This window comes from Rhinoraja longicauda, chromosome 2 (assembly GCF_053455715.1).
Source record: "Rhinoraja longicauda isolate Sanriku21f chromosome 2, sRhiLon1.1, whole genome shotgun sequence".
Lineage (NCBI taxonomy): Eukaryota > Metazoa > Chordata > Chondrichthyes > Rajiformes > Arhynchobatidae > Rhinoraja > Rhinoraja longicauda.
In genome coordinates, this window is record NC_135954.1 from 72,185,227 (window position 1) to 72,206,475 (window position 21,249).

At 41.5% G+C, this 21,249-nt stretch overlaps 1 protein-coding gene across 5 annotated transcripts in view; it reads right to left on the reverse strand.

The window, feature by feature from the left end:
- LOC144605587 (retinoic acid receptor beta-like) overlaps window positions 1–21,249 on the reverse strand; it is a 405,202-nt gene that overhangs the window by 27,547 nt on the left and 356,406 nt on the right. For all 5 annotated transcript variants that reach the window (XM_078421038.1, XM_078421021.1, XM_078421045.1 and 2 more), the window contains one exon: window positions 325–501. In XM_078421038.1, coding sequence (XP_078277164.1) covers window positions 325–501 — 177 coding nt within the window. The remainder of the gene's footprint in view (window positions 1–324; window positions 502–21,249) is intronic.

Genomic DNA, 21,249 nt, shown 5'->3' on the forward strand with positions numbered 1-21,249 from the left:
TGTTTTGTACAGCTGCAACATGACATCCCAAAGGGCCTATTTCCACAGGATCCATTAAAAGCAGCTTCCAGTGGGAAGTGTAAAGTTCGAATATTAATTGTACTAATTTTAGCCACAGGAGGGCAACGTCATTGAAAATTTTAATCATAGGCAGTTATGAGAGAACTTGTGAGCCTAGCAGTGTTAAAGGCAACGAGAAGATGACTGAGCTCACCCCATGCATCAGTGTCCAAGATCACACAACGTTCTCAGCTGGTTTTGAAACAAAATTGCAATATTTTAAGAGCAGATAGCATTATGGGGATAAGCTGATCATGTACTCACCAAGATGTCCAAGCAGGCAGCTTTGAGAAGGGTGATCTGATCTGCAATGGTCAAACTTGTGAAGCCTGGCAGTCTTTTAGCGAATTCCACTATTTTGATAATGCACTTTGTAGCAAGTTCACTGAATTTGTCCCACAAACCCAGGTCAAGCCGTACCCTATGGTCAGCACTGGAATTCTGTAATCAACAAAATCACGGAATGTATAATCACTGTCAATGAAAAGACACAGTACAGTGGAGCTCACTCCATGATCCAATTCACCTTTAAGCGGTTGTTGGTCAAAAACTTTGCAACTTGCATCCAATTAAGAATGTATTTTGCAAATTTTGGATACATTTTAATAGAAATACATGCAAATATTTTTGTAAAATATATTTAAAATAAACAAAAGCTACATGACGTTATTTCAAACATTTCAATACAATGCTATTGGTTAATAAATGTGAAAATTGCCAATAACTATAATTCTACGAAGATCATTTCCAGTTGCATACTTATGGCAGGGAACCTAATCTGTGGATATATTGGAAGAAAATTGTTGCTTTCAATCTTCTTTTTGTTTAGGCTTGGCTATGGTTTATGGTATTTGTTTATGGTTGTGCCCAGAGAAGATTTCCCTTTACGAATTTTAACACAGGTAAAGACACTCATGAAATTGGACTCCATGAATATGTGCTAAGGCATAAATAACATGGATTACACTAAGTGAGTGTCAAAATCAGGAGAGTAAGATGAGTGCATGAATTTCATGTGCTTTTGCACCAGGTCACACAGGTGTGGATTAATCACACATCGTGATCCTAGTGCACATTTTCCAATGCTGTCCAATGTAGTCTCTACATTGTTCTAATATAGAGAAGTATATTTCCAGGACGACTGTGGTTTTACTCCATTAATCTTTGTAGACATGATATGATAACAATTACAAAAGCCTCAAAGCAGGATGAAGTCAATAACTCAGAATTTCAGTGTGCCGTGAATTATCAAGCAGAAGATATTCCCAAAGTACAAGTTCCCAACATGGTGTCCAAAGTGATTAAGTAATCAAATGTGCATTGACACTATATGCTTCTCTACATTGGCTTTTAGCTTTGCAAATGTTTGATTTATTGATCTAAAATGCAATTATTATCTTTATTCGATTCAAAGAGTACAAATGCTTCGGTAAAGATGGAGGAAATTGACTTGTTGAAAAGTGATCTAATATCACTGATATGAGCACAGAGGTATAAATAATAAAATACTTCAGATGTTTCCACTTGCATGCCCATGACCTTTCCCTTAAGTCTTGTTGTTCATTCCCATGGTATATTCAGTAATTCCATTGTTCAGAAATATTTAGAGACACCATTATTTTCTGCTATCACAAATGACCAGTTTTGATTAAATATGAACAGTGCAATGCATGAAATAGATTTTGGGAGTAGTTCAACTGCAAACTGAATGGATTTCTTGCAGAAAATAACCTTTTGGGATTCAACATATGAGAAATCTCAGGCATGACATGGGAAGATTAGTAAATTTGGGAGGGACAAATGAATTTAGACAGATGATTTCTGAGGCATTTTTTTTGGTTTGTGCTTTCATTTGCAGGTGGCACTGAGGCGCAGCAGTAGACTTGCTGCCTTACAGTGCCAGAGACCCAGGTTCAATCCTGATTATGGGTGCTGTCTCTGCAGAATTTGTACGTTCTCCCTGTGACCATGTGGGTTTTTTCCGGGTGCTTGGGTTTCCTCCCACATTCCAAAGACATGCAGTTTTGTATGTTGATTGGCTTCTGCAAATTGTTCGTAGGGTGGAGGATAGAACTAGTTTATTTGGTCAGCACAGACTCAGTGGGTCAATGGGCATGTTTCCACACTTTATTTCTAAACTAAGCTAAACATTAAAATTCTTACATTGTCCCTTGGGTTCAAGGTGACTTGCTTTCATGTTGTTTTTGTGGGGGTTCTGAGATGGCTAATGAGGCCATTGTGAGACCCACAGACTCTTCCACTCATGGGGTAAGCGATGGCCCACTGTGCAGGCTGGTGTAGGTTTTGAGCTGGTCCACTCCTTCTGCAAAGCTTCTCTTTGCACTCAATGCATGGCCTCAAGGTTTTCATGAGAAACATGAATGAGAAACACGAATGCTTCTTCTTCACTTTGAGTGGTCAGGTGCTAGAGATTTCAATGGGGATATTCAATTTCTTTAAGGAGACTTAATAGCTAACCTGTTTATATTTGGAGTATTGTGAGCAATTTTGGGCCCCATATCATATCATCATATATATACAGCCGGAAACAGGCCTTTTCGGCCCTCCAAGTCCGTGCCGCCCAGCGATCCCCGTACATTAACACTATCCTACACCCACTAGGGACAATTTTTACATTTACCCAGCCAATTAACCTACATACCTGTACGTCTTTGGAGTGTGGGAGGAAACCGAAGATCTCGGAGAAAACCCACGCAGGTCACGGGGAGAACGTACAAACTCCTTACAGTGCAGCACCCGTAGTCAGGATCGAACCTGAGTCTCCGGCGCTGCATATCTGAGGAAGTGTGTGCTGGCACTGGAGAGGATCCAGAAGAGGTTTACGAGAATGATCCCAGGAATGAGTGGGTTAACAGATGATGAGCGTTTGATGGCACTAAGCCTCTACTCGCTGGAGTTTAGAAGGATGAGGGGGGACCTCATTGAAACTTACTGAATAGTGAAAGGCCTGGATAAAGTGGATGTGGAGAGGATGTTTCTCCTAGTGGGAGAGTCTAGCACCACCAGTAATGGCCTCAGAATTAAAGGATATTCCTTTAGGAAGATAGATGAGGAGGAATTTCTTAAGGCAGAGGGTGGTGAATCTGTGGAATTCATTGCCACAGAAGGCTGTGGAGGTCGTCAATGGATATTTGTAAGGCAGAGATAGATAGATTCTTGATTAGTCTGGGTGTCAGGGGTTATGGGGAGATGGCAGGAGAATGGGGTTAAGTGGGAAAGATAGATTAGCCATGATTGAATGGCGGAGTACACTTTATGGGCCGAATGGGCTAATTCTGCTCCTATCACATATGAACTTATGAAACATAGGAACATAGAAAATAGGTGCAGGAGTAGGCCATTCGGCCCTTCGAGCCTGCACCACCATTCAATATGATCAGGCTGATCATCCAAAATCAGTACCCTGTTCCTGCTTTTCCCCATATCCCTTGATTCCTTTAGCCCTAAGAGCTAAATCTAACTCTCTTGAAAACATCCAGTGAATTGGCCTCCACTGCCTTCTGTGGCAGAGAATTCCACAGATTCACAACTCTCTGGGTGAAAATGTTTTTCCTCATCTCAGTTCTAAATGGCCTACCCCCTTATTCTTAAACTGTGAGCCCTGGTTCTGGACTCCCCCAACATCGGGAACATTTTTCATGCATCTAGCCTGTCCAATCCCTTAAGAATTTTATATGTTTCTATAAGATCCCCTCTCATCCTTATAAATTCCAGTGAATACAAGCCCATTCGACCCATTCATTCATCATATGTCAGTTCTGCCATCCTAGGAATTAACCATCTGAACCTACGCAGCACTCCCTCAATAGCAATAATGTCCTTTCTCAAATTAAAAGTCCAAAATTGCACACAATACTCCAGGTGTGATCTCACCAGGGCCCTGTACAACTGCAATAGGACCTCCTTGCCCCTAAACTCAAACCCTCTCGCAATGAAGACCAACATGCCTTTGGCTTTCTTCACTGCCTGCTGTACCTGCATGCTTACTTTCAGTGACTGATGTACAAGCACTCCCAGGTCTCATTGCACCTCCCCTTTTCCTAATCTGACTCCATTCAGATAATAATCTGCCTTCCTGTTCTTGCCACCAAAGTGGATAACGTCACATTTACCCACATTATACTGCATCTGCCATGCATCTGCCCTCTCACCCAACCTATCCAAGTCACCCTGCAGCCTCATAGCATCCTTCTCGCAGCTCACACTGCCACCCAGCTTTGTGTCATCTGCAAATTTGGAAATGTCACATTTAATTCCCTTGTCTAAATTGTTAATATATATTGTAAATAACTGGGGTCCCAGCACTGAACCTTGCGGCACCCCATTAGTCACTGAGTTTACCTAGGGCCTCAGTGAGACGTTGGCCTGGAAGGGCTCACTGTCATTGGTTCACTTATCCTTCCAGTGAATAGGAAAGACTTAGTGGGTACACTGTGGATGGTATCTCTTCAGTGCTTTGAAAATCTGCTTTGGTTGTCCAGTCTCATGGGAATATAGCTTAATATTTGGAAGACAATGGGATTTGTGCCAGGTCTGAGTTCCTAATCTTTGAACAAGCCTTTTTTAAATTGTCATAAAAGTGGCCTAGCACATTGAAGGCCATAGTGAATTGGTTTATTACTGTCACTTTGTTGCCCGAAAACAGTGGGAACAAACTGATCTTGAATCGAGTGGTACGTGCTTTCAAGCTTTTGTATTTTCTGCACATTGTGAGAGGAGAGAAGGAATGACTGGAATGTGAATGGTCCTTAATTATGTTGGCTGCTTTCCAGAAGGAGCGCAAAGTATAGTTGGAGTCAATGTGGGGGAGGCTGGTTTGAGCGATGGACTGGGCCGCCGCATCCACAGCTTTCTATAATACCTTGCAGTCTTGGGCAGAGCAATTACCAAGCTGTGATGCATCTGGATAGGACGCGTTCTATGGTTTATTTGTAGAAATTGGTAAGAATGATTGGAGACATGCTAAATTTCCTCAGTCTTCTGAAGACATAATGGTGTTGATGTGCTTTCTTAGCTGTAGCATCAATGTAATTGGACCAGGATAAATTGTTGATGATAATATACGCCAAGGAATTTGAAGCTCTCAACTTCCATTGAAATCTCCATTTCAACACCATTGACGTAGACGAGGGCGTGTACTCCACCACACTTCCTGAACTCGATCACACACTCCTTCATTTTGCTGACATTGAGGGAGAGGTTAATGTTTTGACACCATGTTATTAAGCTCTCTCTCTCCTTTCTGTATTCCGTCTCATCATTGTTCGAGATCCAGCCACTATCATCAATGTTTGCCTTTGCCGAGAGGTGCTTTCTGAAACATTTTCCAAGGACTTTCTGTTAACTTTTACTGCAGGGCGTGCGATGTAGCAGGGGAAGTTTGGTGGAGGCCCTTTGTCTTGCCAACATGAAAGCATTACTTCTCCCCTTGTTCTCAAGTCTGGTAGATCTCCAGATTTCACTGCTAAAAGCAACTTTGCTCATATTTATTTTGGTAATAAACCACAAAAGATCCACACTGAGCTATCGGTTTTCAAAAATGCTCTTGGCATAGGTTCAGAGGAACATTTTAAAGGCCACCTGGGGGCAAACAGACTTCATTTTATGTTTAAAAACAAATCAAAAGGCCACTTTTGCCTAAGATGTTATGATTGACAAGCAGGAACACAGCCGACATTCACTCACTAACCACACAAACACAGCTAAATCTGTCCCTCAGTCAGAGAAACTGCTAAAGTGGAATTTTAGATGTAATCTGATATACAATAAACACAACAAGTTTGAACATTTCATTTCTTTTTAAACTTCAACATTGGGAGCTTCTCAATGTTGGCTTTTAACTAAACCTAGACAAGCGTGGACCCGTTGGGCCCAAACCTCTCCTGCTGGCCCGGCAACCCTCCCACAACTGATGACACTCACCCACTCCATCCCCCTTCAACCCCATCCCCCTGACCGCCACTCCCATCACTCGGACGGGTCCCGCCCCCCTCCGAGTGGCAACCCTCCCCCAACTGCGCACGCGCGGATCCGGCAGCCATCTTACGTAAGTATTAGATCAACGGGCCCCAACTGCGCAGGTGCGGACCCATTGGGTTCCCATTGTGACGTCGAAGACGGAGGTATTTCTGTGCAGGCGCGGCTGACAGGCAGGGAAAGTGGGAAAGGGATTTATTAACGTTTAAAAAGTGATTTTTTAAAGTTTAAAAAGTGAATAACCTTTAAAATATAACAACCATTTGAACCGCATGCCAATGGTGAGTAAGGTGGGCCTAAAATTGTTGCGCTATAGTGTACCGTTTTGGCTGTATTTCGGGAACAAATCTATCCACAAACCCACAAATATACAAGATGACAGTTTTAGTAATATATAGATAGATTGTGTAACACCAAGGTCTAGAGAACCGATTTGCCCTGATCTTTGGGAACTCTTAATAAAAGTAGTATCTACCTGAAGGGGGTACAAGGTAATTGAACTAGCACAATGGTGCTATACTTATGTGGAATCTTGTAACGTTCAGCAGCAATGTGAAATAAAGCTGGAGAGGAGATGTTAAAGAAATAAGTTCCAGGACTAGTGATTCATTAATTATGAGGGCTGATTGGAGGGCTGCACAAAGCGTGAGATTAGTGTTGCTAATTATATTAAGGGCGAGAAATGGTAGGAAGACAGACATGGAGAATAGTTGAAGAATGATATACTGTGCTGGATGCTGGCTGGTTTGCTTCAAGCCAGAGAGGCCTGGACAAGGGTTTATGTCAGTGGAAGAGGGATTCCAGGGAGTAGTGACCCATTATCTTTTTATGGGATCTGAAAGTACACTCTGGGCCTTCAACTTGCGGAACAACTTTTCATCAGTGCTCGCTTGCAATGGCAAAAGGAGCAGTTACTGGGCTGAGTGTAGAGTCAACAAAGCGAATGGACACCAACCTGACTTCGAGATTGTTACTGCACTGTTAAAGGCACAGCTTTAGGATGTGCCTTCTGTATTTTCCTTCCATTTCATCCCACCCTTCAAAACACTCCACTGCAGCACTATCTCCCAAGCACTCTCTAACTCTTCAGTTGTTTAACTAAGCACTACATCATTTATGTTACCTAACTCTTTAGTTAACATTTTTTAGTTAACCTCAGGAGTGTGGGTGTTTGATGATAGCTGAGCAGCTTTTCGTTGCAATTTCACCCTTGGATAATGAAACAGTGCATGCTCACATGCAGCATTTGGGTCTGTGCTGGTCAGTGACAATAAGCAACTGAAATCAGAATCACTGTGTAGTTCATATACTGAGCTGAGTTTGCTGTCAGGTTGAAGTTGGTCTGAATATAAACATTTCATAATCCCATCCAAAACTCCATAAAGTAATTTAAATTAGAATCCTAAATTGCACACGCAGAATCTCAGGTAAACTTAGTAGTCGAACAGGTGCACTTGACAAGCAGGACCCCATCCATGAAAGCAGCTGAGATTAATGGGCACATCATAGCCGATTCGAAAATGGTCCTGGTAAATTCTTACAAAACACTGAAAAAAATCACCCCACCCAGCACCAGCATCCGACCCTATCCCTGCCCCTGTAACTCAGCTCCTTTCTTTATTGTGAACAATAACAACAGCAACTTTCCTTTTTGCACAGCTTTTTAATTCAGTGAAATTGTTCTAACATACCTTCACTGGAATATGATTGAACAAAGAAAAAGTGATACAGAAACATTAAAGATGATATTGGGACAGATGATCAAAAGATTGGTCTGGGTGTAAATAGCATCCTAAGGCGAGGGTGAGAGGCAGTTTCTATACATAATACATAATGACCGATGGCAGCCTCGCCAATAGTCTGTCTGTTTTTTCCATCTTTTTTGTTATTTTTATTATGTTTTAAAAGTTTGTGTTCATGTTCTCTGGTTTGTTTTATGTGGGGGGTGGTGGAGAGGATCGCCCCGATGCAGGAGCTTGATTGCCCCGATAACGAGAGCCTGACCGCCGACTATGGGAGTCAAGATCGTCCTGTCAACGGAAGGCTCGAGGCCTCCGACCGCGGGAGAACAAAGGGAAGAGATTGAACTTTTTTTCGCCTTCCATCACATTGAGGAATGTGGAGGAGTCACTGCTGTGGATGTTCATGTTAAAATGTATTTTGTGTGTCCTGTTGCTTTTAATTGGTATGACTGTTTGGCAAAACAAATTCCTCGTATGTTGCAAAACATACTTGGCTAATAAAGTATGATTATGATTATGATTAATGTCACGTCTTAGGGTCCCAGCAGCTGAAGTCACAGCCACCCATGACAGAGATTACATTTGGGAATTCAAAGGAGCTCAGAATCACAGTTGAGTTATGTGGATAAATCACTGGGTATGGGCTCTGAGCCCAATATTAAGATTAATCTTCTGATCCACTAATTTCTCTGACAATTTTTAACTCTCTGATTCTAAATTCCTAAACAAAAGTGTATCAAATAAGGGGACATAGTCACAAGATAAGGAGTGAGTCTGTCTGAGGTGCAGAAATATCTGTTTTCAGAGGGTGCAGAATCTCTGGAATGTTCTGACCCAAGGCTGGTAGAAACCAGATCATTAGATATATTTAAGGTGGAGATAGATAAATATTTGAAAGATTGAGAAATTGAGGCTATGGAAAACTGACGAGACCAATACAGATCTGTCATGATTATATTGAACGGTGGGGCAGGTTTGAGTGACCAAGTAGCTTTCTCCCGCTCCTATTTTCTTCTGTTCTTATGTTCAATGGCTTCTGACTCTCTTTTTAATAATAAATAGTAACCAGCTGATCTGGATGAGTAAATAATTCAAAGTCGATAATTTGACATATAAAGCTAAAGAAGAGGAAATCAGAAGAGCAAAAAGGGGCCAGGAGATAGCTCTGGCGGGTAGCATTGACAATCCCAAAATATTTTATAAATACATAAGGGGGGAAAGGGTAACTAGAGAGAGAGTGTGACCTCGGGAATCAAAGCGGTCAGTTCTGTGTGGAGCCACAGGAGATGGGCAAGGTCCTCAATGAGTATTTCTCCTCTGTATTTACTGAGGAGAAAGACTGTAAGACGGAGGAACTTGGGGCAGTCAATGGAAGTGTCTTGACAGCAATCAGTGTTACCATCAAAGAAGTAGTGAAGGTACTATCGTGTATGAAGGTAGACAAATCTCCAGGGCCTGATCAGATATATCCGAGAACATTGTGGGAAACTAGAGAGGAAATTGCGGGAGCTCTGGTTGAAATTTACGAGTCGTCCTTAAATACAGGAGTGGTGCCGGAAGACTAGAGGGTGGCAAATATTGTGCCTCTATGCATGAAAGGCTGCGGGGAAAATGCTGGGAACTATAGGCCGGTGAACTTAACATCTGTAGTTGGAAAGTTACTGGAGAGTATTCTGAACGATAGGTTACACAGGCATTTAGATGAGCAAGGGCTGATTAGGCATAGTCAGCATGGTTTTGTACGTGGGAGGTCGTGTCTCACAAATTCGATGGAGTTTTTTGAAGACATGACCAAAAAGGTCGATGAGGGCAGAGCTGTAGATGTTGTGTACATGGATTTCAGTAAGACATTCAACAAGGTTCTGCATGGTAGGCTGCTCTAAAAGGTTAGATCGCATGGGATCCAAAGAGAGATAGCTGAATGGATAGCAAATTACATTAATGATTTTGATGAGAACATAAAGGTCAAGATGAACAAGTTTGCTGATGATACAAAAGTGGGTGGTTTTGCAGATAGTGAAGATGGTTGTGAAAGATTGCAGCAGGATCTGGATCGATTGGCCAGGTGGGCTGAGGAATGGTTGATGGAATTTAATACGGAGATGTGTGAGGTGTTGCGTTTTGGAACGTCTAACAAGGGCAGGACCTACACAGTGAATGGTAGGCCTCTGGGGAGCGTAGAGCAGAGGGTCTAGGAGTGCAGGTGCATGGTTCCTTGAAGGTCAAGTCGCATGGTTTGAATAAGGTGGTCAAAAAAGCTTTTGGCACATTGGCGTTCATCAGAGTATTGAGTATAGACGTTGGAAGGTCATGTTGCAGTTGTATAAGTGGTTGGCGAGACCACATTTAGAATATTGTGTTCAGTTCTGGGCACCATGTTATAGGAAAGATACTGTCAAGCTTGAAAGATTTATGAGGATGTCGCCAGGATTAGAGGGTCTGAGTTATCGGGAGAGGTTGAATAGGCTGGGTCTCTATTCCTTGGAGAGCAGGAGGACGAGGGGTGATCTTATAGAGGTGTATAAAATCATGAGAGGAATAGATCGGGTTGATGCACAGAATCTCTTGCCCAGAATAGGGGAATCGAGGATCAGAGGACATAGGTTCAAGGTGAAGGGGAAAAGATTTAAAAGGAATCTGAGGGGTAACTGTTTCACACAAAGGGTGGTGGGTGTATGGAACAAGCTGCCTGAAGAGGTAGTTGAGGCTAGGTCTATCCTAACATTTAAGAAACAGTTAGACAGATACATGGATAGGACAAGTTTGGAGGGATATGGACCAAGCGCAGGCAGGTGGGACTAGTTCTTGAACAGACCTGCATAATTCTAATCCTACCTCGGCAAGGAACTCTATGGTCCCCCTCTCTCACTACCATGGACTTCTTTTTGAATTGTCTTTTTGCACGAATGTCTTATTTTTTGCAATCTTTTTTTTCAGTTTTGTATAATTTATGAATATAGTATGTACAATTCATGCCCAATTTATGCATTTGCCATTTTCTGAATCTACGTGTCTCTAATAGTACCTGTACCTCACCATCTGTGAGCAATTGACAGTAAACATGACTTGATTTGATGATCATGCATTGTTTTGCAATTAAGATTTATGTACAATTCTGCGATCTGTTCGAAGAAGTTTGGAATAAATAAATGCACAAAACACAAGAGGGTAGATACTGGCTGTACATTTAGTGAAGTAATTGATAGTAGTACATCAGCAATTTATTTTAAATGGAAGTAATTTAGTTTTAAAAAATCTACTTTCTGTCAACATATGATATCAACATCATACAAACTTCTCTAATTGGCTTTGTAAATCACTGAGATTTAATCCAATGTCTAAGGAAAGAACTGCTCAGGTTACAATATGCAATTTGTACAGGTATATAGCACAGTACTGCACAGGGATAAGTCCTTTGGCCCACAATTATAAATTATATAAATAATATCTACCGTTTAAATCAGGAAGGTTTGTCTTAATTTATACTTTTTTCAATATTTCCCTTTTGGATAATTTCATGGGAAGTGTTGCTCAAAAGAGATTCTTATAATGTCTCTCGTCAAAGCACCTATAGCAGTACCTTTCCCTTATCTCCTAGCATTCATGTAGAACTTTGTTTTTCCCATAGTGCCTCGAAATTATTCCATGCCCTCTTTTTGAAGAACACCATTGTGGATCATTATAACATAACGCTGCTTATAGAAGGCACATAGAAAACAGAACTATTGAATGCGAGATTCATTGAGCAACGTTCTCAGGTTTCCCTGTGTAACACAGATACAATGCAACATTCTTTATTGATATGTTGCAAATTGTCAGTCCTCAGCATATAGCACAGTGGATGTGATCTTTGCTGCTACAAGTTAAGGGCCTGTCCCACTTCAGCGATTTTTAAGGCGACTACAGGCGACTAGGCTGTCGCTGCACAGTTGCCGGTGTGTCGCGGGGTGTCGCGGGCATGGCCATGAGTAGTCTCCAAAGAGTCGTAGCTTTTTTCTGGTCGCCGCGGAATTTTCTCCCTGCTCGAAAATGTTCGGCGACTGCTGGCTTGACGCCAATGATTGTAGCTTGTCGTCTCCTGTCATGGGCGCTGTCGTAGGTTGTCGCCAGGTGACTTAGGTTGTCGCCGGTGCTGACGACGGCTATCCACTTTTTATAAGAATTTTGTTTGTTTGAATAAAGTAAATTTTGGGCATTTTGACAAAAGTTTGATGTGTGAAGTTATTGTATTTCAGAGTAGTTTCTCATGGCATCTCTTTCAAATATTTTAATTTAATTTATTTTGAACAATAAAACAAACACAAACACAAGCATTGCACTGCATTGAAAAGCGAACTCTTTTCATTTATTTTGACATTGCACTACATTGGGTCTCTTCAGGGACAAGGGCTTCAACCACACAGACCTCTTCTTGGGCTCTTCTTCCCCATTCTTCTTGTCCTTCTGTCTTGCAGAATTTTAAGCAGGGCCATTACAAGCAGCAGGGCTTGTTCTTCTTGTAAGAGCAATGCCATCATATGTTGCTCCATGACAGTCATGAAGCAGAATGATTGGAAACCCTACCCACACCCCTTTGGCGGCAAAATTACGTGAAATGGCTACAGTTGTCATCAGTTGTGACCGACAGGGTCGTAGCTTGTCGATGTTAGAGGTAGGTTGACTTCGGTTGTCGCAGCTTGTCGTAGACGCTGTCGTAGGTGGACGTCCTAAGTCGCGACGACTGGGTCGCCGGTTGTTGGTAGCTTGCCGTCGACTAGGTGGTCGGTTGTCATAGCTTGTCGTAGACACTGTCGTAGACATTGTGGTAGGGGGAGTCCAGTCGCCGGTTTTTCGGCGATCTGCTAGGACTTTGACAGTCGCCTTAAAAGTTGCTGAAGTGGGACAGGCCCTTTAGAAGGACACTCCGCATTACAAGGAACACTCCTAAAAGGACTTGTCCTAAAAGGACATTCCTAAAAGGCCCTGTCCCTTTCCACCCATATCTCTATCTCGCAACACTCCTAAAAGGAGTGTTTCGAGATAGAGATATGGGTGGAAAGGGACAGGGCCTTACATTTAACACCTCTTCTTCTTTCTTTATTTAACACTCTTTTGTCTTCTATTCAATTCTAGCCTTTGGCACTTACCTCAACCATCTGCCAATCACCCCCCCCCCCCCCCATTTCACCAACCTGAGAAAGGGTCCTGATCTGACATGTTGTCTGTCCATCCCCTCCACAGTTGCTGCCTGAACTGCTGCGTTTATCCAGTTGTTTGTTATTACAGTAATTAAAATCAATTTCCCAAAACTGATTGAAAAAAAGTGTTTTGATTCTGCACTGCTGCCTGTGCCACTGAGTTACTCCAGCATTTTGTGTCTATCCTCTGACATAATTACTTCTATTAGCTTATGCATGTTGTTACTTTCATCTCCTTTAAGGGGTGTTTTCTACTGGGCCATGTGCCAAAGTAAAAACTAATCCGTGCTAAATTTGTTTAATATCACATTTACACCCAAAGTTTATGCGTGTGTCAAAATTGTGAAAAAACAGATTTCAGAATGTAAGAAGGAAAGGAAGCCAGCACTCAATGGGTTAATGCTAAATGTGTAGTTGTAAAGTGGAAACAAGTACTAAGGTTGCTGTACAAGTAAGTGGAGACTGGTGAATAACATTTTATAAAATGATGTATTCAGAGGCTATCAACACAAACTTAGAAATCTTGGCATGCTCCTTGGATCTCAGGACAAGCATGGGACTGCCAGTGATATTGCATTCTCTTTATTCATTGTTACAACATTTGAAGCAGACCTGTCAGTTTTATCCTGTAATGTGAACCAAGACCAGTAATAAAATCTATGGAATAAAATAAAAATCTGTGCAGTGTAATTTATTTGATAATTAGATAAATCCAGGAGCAATCAAAATAAGGTAGAGTTGCTGTTATGTGATGAGCAGTCTGGCAAACAAAAGCCTGCAAATTACAGGAGGGCAGCACAGTGGCACAGCGGTAGAGTTGCTGCCTTACAGCACCAGATACCCGGGTTTAATCCTGACTATGGGTGCTGTCTGTATGAAGTTTGTATATTCCCCTTGTGACTGCATGGGTTTTCTCCAGGTGCTCTTGTTTCCACCCACATTCCAAAGATGTACAGGTCTATAGGTTAATTGGCTTCTATAAAATTGTCCCTAGTGCATAGGATAGAACTAGTATGCAGGTGATCACTGGTTGGCGTGGACATGGTGGACCAAAGGGCCTGTTTAAATGCTGTATCTCTAAAGTAAACAAAACTAAGAAAGGCTACCAGAGCACTAAAGTCCTGGGAAAGGAAATTGTGCAATGAGATTTCATTTAACTTGGTGAGGATTCAAGCTGGAGCAAATGTGTGAAACCCTGTATATTTGCATTTTGGAAAAGTCCAGAAACAGAAAGTTCCAGAGCACCTCTATATATCATAAAACACAGACACCATTATCAACAATACTTTTGTAACAGTTTTTATGAATCAGTATCTGCAGTTCTTCGTTTCTACATCAACAATATTCTCCTGTTTTAACAATTAGTAAGCTGTTGAACCTGCAAATCACTTCATAATGTTCCACAGTTTTATAATGCAACTCTATAGTCTGCTAATATGCTGGAAATAGGTTCTGAAACTTGTTTCCATCCAACCTTAAATTCTATGGTGAAGATGAAGACTCTCAAATGTACAGTTGCATTTGCAGAAAATCACATATTTTTTGCAATTCATAGGTTACGCTGTCAACAAACCACATGTTCATTACTACAAAATGAAACCATTTCTGAAATGATTTCTTATATTAAATCCTCAAAGGTAAAGAAAGCATGTAAAGTTACAGAGCTGAGCCCATCCTGCTCAGAGCCAGTAGGGTGCCCTAAAGAGCCCGTCCCACTTAGGCAATTTTAAGGCGACTGCCGGCGACCAGGCTGTCGCCGACAGTTCGCCGGGGTGTCGCGGGCATGATCGTGAGGAGTCTTCCAAAAATCGTAGTGGATTTCAGCGCGTCGCTGAGAAATCATCCGGTTTGAAATTTTTCGACGACAGCTGGCTTGTCGCCAGGTATCGTTGCTTATTGCGGGCGCAGTCACATGCTATCCCCAGGTTTGATAGGTTCTTTTAGATGCATTTAGAAGCACATAATATTAAAATAAGTAGTCATTTCAAAAGACCATAAAATGCTTGTGTTTAACCAATTTATTTACCGTCACGACATTTAACAGGTAGATTGGAGGAGACAGTTTGACGGTCAGGTATTTGGGGGAATTTCCGCGATGTTTATTGCCATCAGCGATTACATTTAAAGTGGGCTCCCTACCCAGATATGCAACCCAGATATCAGATATGCATCTCCCGTACATTTTCAAAGAATGCCCACACACCTTTCACAAAAATCCACTTAACCACTTTTTAATTTTTTTTTTAAAAATACAGCTATTAGTAAACTGGAAGTCAATCCAGTTTATGCCTTGTTACAGTGAAGTTTGGTTTTTAAGTAACCCATACAAGATGCTATAGTTCAAAACTCTCAAGTACTTACCGACTTGTCAATGATTTCAACGAAAATTAGGACGCCGGAGAAGCTTTGACAGCGTGGGAATTTTGCGATGTTTCCGAAGATGGTGTAATCTCGACCTGACTTGGCATTGTCGTGGTCATTGTCGTCGGGTAAAAGATCTGCTACGACTTTGACAGTCGCCGGCAGTCGCCAAAAAAATCGCCTAAGTGGGACAGGCCCTTCACTCTAGCTAAAAGAAGCACCCCGTACCACATCAAGGAAATATTTTGTTTCCTGTACAAACCTGCCACTGTGCGATTTCTCTGAATTACATCTCCTTCCTCCCATATCACCTCATCTCTTTGGCCAATTTTTGCTTCATTCATTCATTGGCTCAGCAACTGTTTCTCTTACTGCTTTGGTGAAGTGCCCTGTGCTATTTTTCTTCAACTACTATGTAAGTGCAATGTTGTTACAACTTAATGAAAGAGAATTATTGGGCCGATGTTGGTTTAGTGTTTTACTTGGCCTCATCGATTCGCTGACATTTTTTCAGGTATTTGATTCATATGCTGAGAAATTCATTTGTGTAGCATTGAGTTTCTCATGCCATGCCAGCCATTCGACGAGGCACATCCAGGATTGAAATACCCTTACATCTCCTGCATCAGTCACACAAGGGATGACATTGTTTCCTGTGCAGTGTTCCTTTTGGAGCAACATCCTGCAAGGAAATATTGGGGCAAGCATACTTCATGAAAATAAGTCCCTATAAAATAATTCCCTTGCTTAACTTGATTCTTTAGGCTTCTCCCATAATGCGGCAATGAATTAATCCTTCACCCCACCCTAATCCTTTGATGATTTGAACCCACCCAAGACTCTCGGAGGTATCTCCAGGGCTTTTACATAATCCCCACCTCATGCAATCTCAGCTGCTCACAATCCATGACTCTCCCTCCACCCTGCAAATGCCCTGCCAGCAATCTAAATATATCCCATGAATCCTAATAGAAACCCAAATCTTATCCATTGCCCTTGTTACTTGATCCCCGCTCCTGATACTCATCAAATCTCCCACTTCCCTGCTCATGGTGTTTAGCCTAGATCCCTACTCCCTGGGTCCAGCCCTGAGTAAAGACCCACCTCTCTTGTAAACCCAGATTCCATCCTTGACCTCTGGCTCTTTACCCCAGGCTCCCCACCAAAATTCTTAGATGCCCCACCGACACATTTCCCATGGAGGAGCCCCAGACTGATATTGCCCCACTCCACTTTTCATTCTGCTGCACAAGACGTTCTTGTTTATTATTAATTGAATAAGTCACAGAAGCACAAGAGATTGTCAGGAAGTTGGTTGAGGAACATGGGAATAACACTTAAACTTCAACAAAGTCAAGCAGCACGATGGAGCAGTGGTAGAGTTGCTGCCGTACAGCGCCAGAGACCCGGGTTCGATCCTGACTACGGGTACTGTCTATACAAAGTTTGAATGTTCTCCCGGTGACCTGCGTAGGTTTTCTCCGGATGCTCAGGGTTCCTCCCACACTCCAAAGACAATAGACAATAGGTGTAGGAGTAGGCCATTCGACCCTTCGAGCCAGCACCACCATTCAATGTGATCATGGCTAATCATTCACAATCAGTACCCCGTTCCTGCCCTCTCCCCATACCCCCTGACTCAGCAATCATTAAGAGCTCTATCTAACTCTCTCTTGAAAGCATCCAGAGAATCGGCCTCCACTGCCTTCTGAGGCAGAGCATTCCACCGATTTACAACTCTGAGTGAACTTAAACTGTGGCCCCTGGTTCTGGACTCACCCAACATTAGGAACATGTTTCCTGCTGACGTACAGGTTTGTAGGTTAATTTGGCTTTGGTAAAAATTGTAAATTGTCCCTAGTGTCTAGGATAGTGCTAGTGTATGGGGATCATTGGTCGGCACGGACTCGGTGGGCCAAAGGGCCTATTTTGGTGCTGTATCTCTAAACTAAACTAAAAGTTTGCATGGTTGTGAGAGGTTTAATGAATTGTTTTTGTGCGTTGTCTTATTGGCAGCTCAATAAGGTGTGCATACAATTATGTTGGACAAGGCAAGTTGCTGCATGGAATTCTAAAGAATCTATTTCAGTGGCGTTTGCAAACCCAAGCAATGTTAATGCAGTACTATCATTGTCAGCTGACCTGGAGCTTATAATGTGATCTGAAAAATAACTCTGAGCTGTTGTGGAAAGCATGAGATTTGAAGCAAGTTTCTGATGCTCGCCACCAGCTGACTCTTATCAGAAATAGGATCCAGTATACAGCAGAAGCCCTGAGGGATCTGAACGTGCTTGGCCACTGCAGTAATTCCTGTTATTTAGCAGAATGCCTGCATTGATTGTTTTGACTATGGCAAACAAGGGCAGGGACAAGAAGCTACTGCCAGATGAGCACGTAGCCATGTGTTTTTTTTCCAATACCAACAATTTTCACATTGCTTTCAAAAATTGAAAACAGCTTTTTTTTAATTGTCCATCTGTGGGAAGCTGTTACATTGTTCAAAATCTAAACACAACGCATGTATCTGTACTCAGGCAGAAAACAGGGTTTTAACGCTTCTTAGAAACTTTCATTTGGAAAATTCATTAAAGTAGAAAAGGGCTTTTGAAATGTGGGCTATATATAGTAAATGTCATGTCATCCACTTCCTTGTGCAGTTTTTGCATACTACAATAGCAAGGCAGTTAATCCTTTATATATGAGCTTCCTTTGTCTAGCATTTCAATCATTGTTCCTCTATTGCCAAGCAAGGGATAGATCCTTAAAAAACCCTCCTAAACTGATATAAGAAGAAACATTTCAGGCATGGGCTGATTGGCAACTAACACGCATCACAAAAGTGCCAGTAAAAGTGCCAGTAACCCTCTCCAACAAGAGAGAGTTTAACCAGCAATCCCCAACATTTAATAGCACTACCATTACGGAGTTCCTCACCACAAATTTCCTGGAGGATATTATTGACCAGAAACAAAGCAGGACCAGGCACTGTGGCTAAGAGGGCAGTCAGAGGATCACTTTCTGCTACCCTAACATCCACAATGCACAAGTAAGGAATGCAATGAAATACTCTCCACATGTTTGGATGTATGCAGTTCCAACATTCACAAGAATCTCTACACTATCCATTAACAAGATGCAGAGTAGTTATTCACCTAGACTAATCCGACAGCATTTTCAAACCCATGCCTTCTACCAAAAAGAAGAACATTAGGCTTTGGGTACACCGTTACCCACAGGTTATCCAAATCACAAACTGTTGCCTGAATGGGAAATTCATTGCCATTCCTCATTGTCACCGAGTTCAAATGCTGGAACTCCTTACCATGCTTATTACTCTAGGAGTACCTTCAATAGATGGATGCCCACCTTCTCAAGGGTAGTTAGAGAAGGGCAATAAAGGGGAATGTTGCCAACAACACCAAGATCTCAAAAATGAATAAAAATGCCACTGAGCGTTATCTTTCATCTATTCTAAGAAATGTTTTACACAGAATTACAAACTCCTTTCCTTGTCATTTGAGTATTTAAACGGAGAGATCTGAGATATGTTATCTTATCTGGGTATGGTTAAGCTGTCAGAGGCATGGATCTGTTAGTATGTCTTGGTCTTGATGCTGGAAATGCTTTTAAAAGTTGGCCTCAACTTTGGCTACAAATTCCAGGCATTAATTTTCACATTGCAGAGGCAAGCAGAAAAAAAAAGAAAAAGTAACAAAAAATATAAATCACATATTCCAGCATACCAGTCTGAAATAAAAGTAAAGCAAAACTAATCAAAGAGGAAGAAATTGGAGAAATTATGAAGTTGTGTGACCAGATGTTTCAAATTTGTTATTTTTATTCACAATTGCTTTTCCAGAATTCATTCTAGTTCTGTGGATAATAAAGCTACTGTGGATAATATTGTGGTATGTTCAGCATTACTGTGAGTTCAATAAAAGCTGGCTTATGGAGCCTCTAATTCCCCAGAGCTGTAGGCCATCTAAAGGGTAAGTATTTTTGGTATTAAATTCTATTCAACTTTCCTATTGAAAGGCTAAATTGATTATGTTTTATATAGTTAGCTCAAAAGAACTATAACTTCACAGAGGAGTTCCAGGCTTGTTTAATTTAATAGTTAGTTTCTAATTTCAACATGCAACAGAGAAATAATACTGGTATTCTTAGTCTTACTATCTCTTTTAATCTCAGATGGGTCTCCCATTTCACCTTATTTGCTGAAACTGTCTCCAAGAAATTCAGTTTCCTCAATTTGCCAGAAAATCTATTCTGCTCAACAACTTTTAACTCTCCAAATAATCCTAAATCCAAGAGCTGAGTATGACTCCAACATCTGGGGATGTTTCCCAACTCCCTTCTCCCATGATACAAATATATTGTAAGGAATGATTGGCATAGATATATAATAGAGGAAATGATTATCAGTGAAAAATAGCAAATATTTGAGGTGATTCAACAAATGTTTCAATAATAGTAATTTACTCAGTTTTTAATATCAAGACATGTGGAACAATTATCAGAAGGACCAATGGAATTCTGGTAAAGTCAGACAATTGAAATACAAATCCATCGAGTTGAACTGTGTTTGACAAGTTTCTGCGTGGTAGGTTTCTCTGGAAGGATAGATTGCACGCGATCCAGGGAGAGTTAGTTGACTGGATAAAGAATTGGCTTCATAGATGGAAGCAGAGAGAGGGTGGAAGGTTGTTTTTCGGACTGGAGGCATGTAACTAGTAGGGTGCTTCAGGGATCAGTGCTGGGCCCATTGCTGTTTGAGGTTTATAGCAACAATTTAGATGAGAAAGTAAGAAGGCATGATTAGTAAGTTTGCAGATGACACGAAAGAGGTCGATAGCGAAGATGGTTATCAAAAATCACAACAAGATTTTGATCTGCCTGCTAAAAGGGCAGAGGAATGATTAATGGAGTTGAATACAGATAAATGTTTGCATGTCAAACCAGGGCAGACCTTCACAGTGAATGGCAGGGGAGTGTTGCAGAGAAGAGGGATCTTGGAATGCAAAGTACATCTGCTGCTGGGAACTCTTGGAACACTCAGGGTTTAACTGTGCTGATTTAAAAGATCCACTCTGAGCAGGTGCCAGTGTGACACTGGATAACCAACTTAGGAAGGTCCAATGTAAATTAATTACTCACCGGCTGCTGTTGTAAACCACAATTCCACTCCGGCTGCACCCACACTATTCCTAAAGATGATGACCCACAGTGCATGCCTCACCAACTCAAAATCGCTCACTAACCCTTCTCAGCCACCAACACCTCCCCCATTCCTGACTCTCAACATGTCATGGCTCTTAGAGCCTGAGTGGACCAAACACTCCCCAACCTCACCCAGCCCGATCAGGCTGCTGACACCCACTGGTGGCAAATATTGAACAGAACTTCTTTAAATTAAAATAAAAAGTTAAACTGCCATGGGTTTGGAAATGAAAATTTCCCCAAGAAATGATCATGATCTTCCAAAGTGTTTCCTTGGAGTGTGATTAATTTTATGCACCATTTTTCAGTCTTTACTGCATTACCAACAATCTGGAATAGCTTGCTACCTTGTTTTTCATTCTACTGTTTCTTTGGAATGATTATGGGGCAGGATTTTATTGCATGAATATTAAAATTCTATCAGATTGCCACCTAAAGCCATACACTTAACATAATATCTTCCTCATCTGTTGATTCCTTTTCAAAATATCACAATAGATAGCTGGCACAGAGCACCATATGACACACAGGGTGGAACCTTTACTTCAGTGAATTGAAATACAAATTGCTTTGAAAGGTCAGCATTTAAATCAATATCAAAGCCATGTTTTTGGCTACATCTGCATTTCTATATCATGGATTTCTTTTTTCATATATCATATAGATATCTGGCCTTTCAAAATTATTGAAGA